This window comes from Bidens hawaiensis, unplaced genomic scaffold (genome assembly GCF_021521415.1).
Source record: "Bidens hawaiensis isolate Kalapana, Puna unplaced genomic scaffold, B.hawaiensis_p1.1 tig00003241_1, whole genome shotgun sequence".
Lineage (NCBI taxonomy): Eukaryota > Viridiplantae > Streptophyta > Magnoliopsida > Asterales > Asteraceae > Bidens > Bidens hawaiensis.
In genome coordinates, this window is record NW_027491177.1 from 1830790 (window position 1) to 1837715 (window position 6926).

The window sequence follows — 6926 nt, forward strand, 5'->3', positions numbered from 1 at the left end:
TTTGAGCTATGACAAAATTTGTTGCGTACATTTCTATATGTGTTTGTTTAATGTATTTTTTTAACTCGACCCATTTTGGTTTAACGCGTTTTAGTTTGACCTATTTGACTTAACCCGTTCTAGGCTAACCATTTTTGACACCCAAGGACTATAGTTCTTGGATCTTCCACTGCGGACAACCAACAATGGCTCAACCCGTATAGGTGCGCTAAACTAATGTGGGGTCATGTAACTGGTCCACCGTCCACTAGTTCCAATCATGTTATGTTTAATAACGTTGCTTAAAATTGCGAAAATAGGTTGTGCGTGAGCTTGGGTCAAGAACCGAAGCAACACATGTTATTCAATATTAGAGTGGGAGTTACCTAATTTGTTTGCTTAGAAATGGCATATGTGTTTTTGAACCGTTATTTGGATCACTGACGAGTCATTGATCTATATGATCATCTTATTCCCCAAGTATAAAAACAAGGGGTGCTAGATGGACATGTCCTTGAAATGAAGCTTGTACATCAATCCCAACCCATAATTGACCACTCTCAAGAGAAAACCAACCTATAGTGAGAAAACTCCGTGGCCCATCGACGAAGCTTCTTGGAGACCCGCCCCCTTTTTCTGCTCAGTATTATATTTTACGCGTTTTTCTCACGAAATTTTTATACGCAGTACAAATTTAACGGTTTTTGTCAAAATTTTTGAGCCCAATCCCTCTATTTATGAGAATTTATGTTTATTGAGTCATGCCCTCAAGCATTTTTGTCCAAACTTCGTCAATGCCCTGATTACTTAGAACCCTTACTTTTTGTCCCAAGTTGGACTTTAACCCAAAACATCATATTTTTTAATGATGTCTTTAAATTCCTTATCACAATCACTTAAACCAGGGATTATTAACAGAAAGACTTAATTTCAAATAAAAGAACCCAATTACAATAGAAAGACATGTAAGTGGGTAACAAGTTGCGCCGCCACCCCATTTTGAATGGCAAAACCGATCATGCTGAAAACAAAGTTATCGTTCTTCGGCGTCATTGAGTTACTGTGCACGGTTCGCTTATCTCTTTTTAGAAACGTAGCAACATCGAGGACAAGTGATCTAAATGTATCAAAAGCAAAATGAATGAAGGCGTGTTGATTCTCAACACACGCCTTCTCGTGCTTAACAATTTTTCCTGCTTCTGCCTTTAGCATGACTTGCCTAGCAACAAACCCAGTGTCCCTAAGCCCACAAAAAGAGACACCCCACCCCAGTAAAGTCCACACAAAGATATATAACTAAGATGATTGAAAACTAAATTTAACAATGTGATTAAATAAAAACTAATATAAATATGTGAAGATAGAAAAAGAAGTAAGGCATATCTTCGACATTGATTTATTTAACTAATATCTCCAGCAGGCATTCATAGGGTAGTTGAATATTCCATAGCATTATTATGCAGAAAGTGAAATTTTATTGAATTCAACACCTAGCTACAATGGCTGGCGGCATACATAGAGCATAAATACGACGCCTATATATGTAGATTGAATGGTTGGCCTGCTATATATAAAGGTACTAAAATTTGAACACTATTTCAATTACTGAAACTAAATGAGTCATTAATATTAAATTTTTGGAATTATTGATCAATAATAAAGCTCGCAAATTCTATCAAGCACATGGGAAATGCAAAGAAACTAGTCAGGATGAAGGTGCATGCTGAATTGAGCTTCAAATTAACTTGAAATAACATTGCTCAAATAAGAGGATACTTAATCATCTGTACTTGCCTCATAACTTATTTCCATGACTTTGACTAAGCTAGATATGCCATAACTTCTTGCTAACTAGAAATAACCCAGGTCCAGTTTATAACCCGCACACACTTCAAAGAATACAACACAACTCATAACTAGCAGTATAAATCCGATTAAAATTATAAGCCAAAAAGCATTGTACATGAAGCCTTATGTTTCGAGTGTACTACAATTACACATTAGTCACCTCTTGTATTTCAAATTCTAATTGTGACACACATGCATACACACATATATAAAAAACATTTATCAATCTTCAGCACGCTATTTAGTTAATAGTCCGATTCAACTTTCGTTTCGAATCTATATAGCAATTTACCCTTTGAAAGTCAAATGTATCAAAATCTTGCTACTGCTAAACTAATACAGAAAACCCGTTTCGAAATGAGAATATATTAATTATATTTGACAAATGATGGAATAAGTAGGTTGTGTATCGTCACACCTTCGCACCTGTCCGATCTTTAACTCAAGTAGAATATCAGTCGGAATCTCGAAGGGCTGATTGCAAGCATTTCACAAGATATTTTGCTGTTATGACCATCTTATCACTCACCTGCATGCACAAAAAGAGGCAAATATTACTAAACATCTTCTAATAAATCAAATTTCTTTTTTGCAAAAAAATAACAAGGAAGTTATTATTGAATGTATATACTAAATGTCGTGTCATTCTAGTTTGGCTAAGTGGTAAATTAAAAATGGGCATATTATTCTCCTGGTGTAGTTTAGGAGTAGTAAGTAGAAGATTCTATGAGTCGCTATTCATTTAGTTTTGTCTATCTTAATCTCAGCAACGGTCTTAATAAAACCATATGTATTCATATGTTCTTAGCTATGAGATGTCATACCAACTTTAAAATATTCTTTAATGGATAAATGCTTGAAAGGCACTACTAATCCTATGCTACCCTCAAACTCGAACAGCCGTTTGACGAGAAACTCAAATGGCCATTTAAGGATGGGTGGGGGTATGATGCCAGCTTTACTCTTCAAATAACAGTTTGATGCAACCCCAATTCAATAGTCATTTGAAAATGAGGTAGTATGATATTGTCCTAGCGTGTGTATAACAAATCCCTTTTGCAACCATGCATAAGATGCAAGAGGGTGGTCTACTATACATGTGTCAATGACAATCTAAGTTCACATCGTTTTCAAATGACCGTTAGAGGTTGAACCAAACGACTGATCGTTATAGTTATCATTACATTTCAACTAATTGAGTTCTATTAAACTAATACTTCATAACTAAACTAATTACTTATGAACTTAAGATAGTTTTTTTTAATATAATGTAAATAAGGACAATAAACTATATTCAAATGCATACATAATACGAACTTTAGCATATTGAAGTTAAGGATTATCATATTCCACTTATTATATGACATAAATTAGTTATACGTATTTTGATAATTTAATTACGAAATAACAAAATATGTACGAACATGTATAATAACATTAATAGAAGTTATTCTAATTTTAAAATACACCATAAAGGGATTTTACCACGAATGTATTGATTCTATTTGATTTATTATATTGCTACCCCTTTACCACTTTACTCTGGAGTCGGGGAAGAGTGGATTTTTTTTTTTACATTTTATTTTACAAAAGGGCTTGCTGAATCATGTATCTATCCATATATCGGGATAGATAGATTCACCATCACACCCGAGATCTTTGATAGTGGCGGTATATTCCACTCATATGACCATGTTCTATTCGGAGGAATAAAATAAAATTGTATTTCAGAGAGATGGCTGAGTGGTTAAAATAACAAATCACATAATTATAATATGTTCATCTAAATCTGCCATTTCTATAGACTTACATACCTGAGCAGTGATGGCAACCAGATGAGCAGTGTTGAAAGGAACAACGCTGAAACAAGTGATGGTAATATGAAGTTTCTCCATCTCAGTTAAGGTTTTCAATACTAATGAGGAACTTTTCATGCTGTAGATTCTCACTAATATTTTGCTTCCCGAAATTCTGGCTTTGATCTCAGGACTACAACTGCTACTAGGTAAATCATTTGCGTCATCGGAAGAAGATGCAACGTCTTCGTGATGGCCACAAAACTTGTTTTTCCCAGCTAGAATAACAGCTGATTCCTGAATAATATCTTTTCCCTTGACACACTTATCTTCTAGTTCCTTCACCCGGGTTTGAAGTTGTATAATATAGTTACATGTATCTTCTAACACCGTAGCCTTATCCATCTACGATGACAATTAATTAGAAAAATTTAAAACTGTGGGCATTCCGTAGTTGAAATATAAAGCTATGTATCTTTACCAAATACCACATTAATTAATGCCAACTTAGGTGATCATATGTATAGATGAAATTTTCTTTTCCAAATTAATAGATAATAAAAGAAGAGAGCAAATTGTTTCTAGGAGAGAATTTTTGTTTTTGGTTTCTAGGTGATCCGTCATTTGTAATCATGAAATGACGGAGATTCTAAACACTGTACAGATGGTACAAGATCCTGAGTGGTTTTGAATCGTAATTAGAGGTACTATAAAGTGATTTTAATGTCAAAACTATAAAGTGCAATGTATGTTAGTACCTTTTTAAGTCCCGGAAGGAGAGCAGACAAAGAAACGAAGCGTTCAGCCAACTTCTCCCTTCTCTTTCTCTCCGCCAAGACATGCTCTTGAGCTTGCCTATAATTTCTTCGTGTACTCCGAAACTTGGTACTACTAAATGAACCAAGCAATTCGTTAAGACTCTCGATCGTCTCCTCTTTAGGCGTCAAGCCATCTTGGTGCTTAAGGTTTGATCTTCCATAGAGTTGAAATTGGTCAATATTCTCTTGTGGTGTAGGGTTTCCAAAAGATATCGTGAAAGTACTAGATGGCGAACCATGGCAAATTTTATTTGCCTTATGATCTTGTTGCTTGTCTGCATCACCATTGTTTGTCGTTAAATGAATAGACTGGTGTCCTGTGACCAAATTTGGATAACCTTTGAAACTTTCAGAAGAAAAAGAATCCACTGAGTTATTATAACGAGGATGTGCTTGTTGGTGTTTTAAGATTTGTCTTGACTCTTCCATTTCCTATCATGTCAAGTTGATCAATTTGAGAACGTATACATTAATTAACAAAAATATAAATAGTGCATGATATAACCATAGGTTATGTGCTCTAATAATGATAACTTTTGTTATTTTGATTATGGTTCTATAATTAAATCCAGTGGTAGTGATCATAAAGCAATTATATCTAATTGCTCGTGTATACCATGGTTTTCATGAGTTAATTTGTAAATACGTACTAGTTAAGAAATTTTGTATTCTGCTTAATGAACTTTTTTCACTGTTCAGAAAATATGAAGTTCTGATTTTTCTATTTGACAAAAGCTAGGAATTTTTATATGGATTTCAGATTGAAATTAAATAGAGAAATAACCTCAAGCAAATTTCCTACTTCAACACAAATGCTTCTACAATTAGCTTGAGAAAAAAACCGCTCAAATCAAAGACAAATTTATGTGGCTGACCAGGATATTAATAAATTTGATACAAAGTAATTTTACTTTGATGCAAGACCTGCATGGGCGTAGTAGTTTTTGTCAATGACACCATTGTAAGGGGATTTGAAGTTAGGTAAGATGGGTTGTATATGAGTGATAACTAGCTTTTCAAAACCCCCCAGCAACCAGTTGCAGTTGGCCGTAGAAAAAAAAAATAAAAAAACTCGTTGAGAACACAACTTCAACTTTCCTATTCTGACCTTTTGTGGGTCAGTGTTTACTTAGTTACTTCCCTTTAATTACGTACCCAACATAATCTTTGTTTCGATCACATGTAGTTTAGCACTCAGATTTTTTTAATTAAAGTTATTCCTTGGGTTTTATGCATATCTTTTGTGTGTTTTAATGGAATATGCATATAAGCTGTCTTTTTATACAACTGATTTTGATAGTCATTTTATTGTACATTTGTTCGTATTATACTTCCAGAAGAAGAGAACAACAGGAAGAAATATGATCACGTTGTCAAAGAATTAATTTGATTCTAATGAAATATTAGATACCTAAAATTATATATATAGGATATTCTTTTTGCATGGGTTTCTCAGATGAAAGTCGTGTGTATCCTAACTATTTTCTTATTTCTTTTTGCCAATCACTTTATTATAATTTTCTACCTTCTTAATTAAGCAACATGGAGCCTTAACAATAGAACTCAATGCCTCTAAACATAACCTCATATAGGTTTAATTTCCTGATGAAAAAAAAATCTTGATTTAAGTCACTCAATTTTTATCATGTGTTTCAAATGTAGCTGTTTTTTAATGATTATATTTTCCCAATTAACTTGAAGTTCAATGAGCGAAGAAATTCACTAAATAATAAGCAAGTTTCATAATTTATTAATTTAAGCTAAACTGAAACAAAATGTACTAAATAGTTATCAAGATTCATATATGTTCTGTTTATGTCACTTATTTAAAAAAAGTAACTTTTATAGAAATAAAACTTAATAAGATTGCAACTTTAGTAACTCTATAGAAAAAAACAAATTTTAACTCTTGAGAAACTTGGATACCATTCACTAAAATTTGTACTCAAGATAAATTAAGGCCTCATTCATGCTTGCATTATCACAAATATGCTGGACTCCTTAACAAAAAAGAAGGTTTGGCATGTAGCTTTGAAAAGAATATTGTACTGGTCATTACAAAATCAAAATCTAGCAATTCTTACCAGCTCTGGCAGCCATGCCATGAATGGGTTATCCATTATAAGTGCATTTGAATTGTCTTGCTCAATGTATAGTTGTATACTGCATACAAAATGCTAATTAAGGACCTGCAACATTGCAAAACACTTCAAACACATATATTCAAATAGATAAACCGACTTAATTGGTTACTTTTATGAATCCGGATCACACTTCTGTATTTGAAAAGAACAATAACGAACTACGCAGTATGCTTCCTATTGAAGCGGATGTGGGAATCTTATATATTCTGATTTCACGAGATCCTTTTGCAAAACAAGTACTTCACTTCCAAATGAGATGGCAAATTATGTTTGAAAATTGTAAGATCTTAAGATAGAAGTAACTGATTCAATCCCTTTAAAAACAGCATAATACAGCAAAC

General features: G+C 33.3%; 1 protein-coding gene across 1 annotated transcript; it reads right to left on the bottom strand.

Moving 5' to 3' along the window:
- Positions 1-2019: 2019 nt before the first annotated feature.
- On the bottom strand, positions 2020-6602 carry LOC143622714 (transcription factor bHLH18-like). The gene is made up of 4 exons (XM_077093779.1): positions 6526-6602; positions 4382-4873; positions 3642-4028; positions 2020-2356 (listed from the first exon to the last, which is right to left on the bottom strand). The coding sequence occupies exons 1-4, from the start codon at positions 6559-6561 to the stop codon at positions 2282-2284; spliced, it is 990 nt and encodes a 329-aa protein (XP_076949894.1). The 5' UTR covers positions 6562-6602; the 3' UTR covers positions 2020-2281.
- Between the last annotated feature and the right edge of the window lie 324 nt (positions 6603-6926).

What these genes read in the sequence shown, in the direction of transcription:
- LOC143622714 (XM_077093779.1), bottom strand. Translation starts at nt 6,561, where the DNA reads ATGGATAACCCATTCATGGCATGGCTGCCAGAGCTG. An exon ending in TGGCATGGCTGCCAGAGCTG is followed by an intron (nt 4,874 to 6,525) that starts GTAAGAATTGCT and finishes TTGACATGATAG; the next exon opens with GAAATGGAAGAGTCAAGACA. An exon ending in TCCTTCCGGGACTTAAAAAG is followed by an intron (nt 4,029 to 4,381) that starts GTACTAACATAC and finishes TTGTCATCGTAG; the next exon opens with ATGGATAAGGCTACGGTGTT.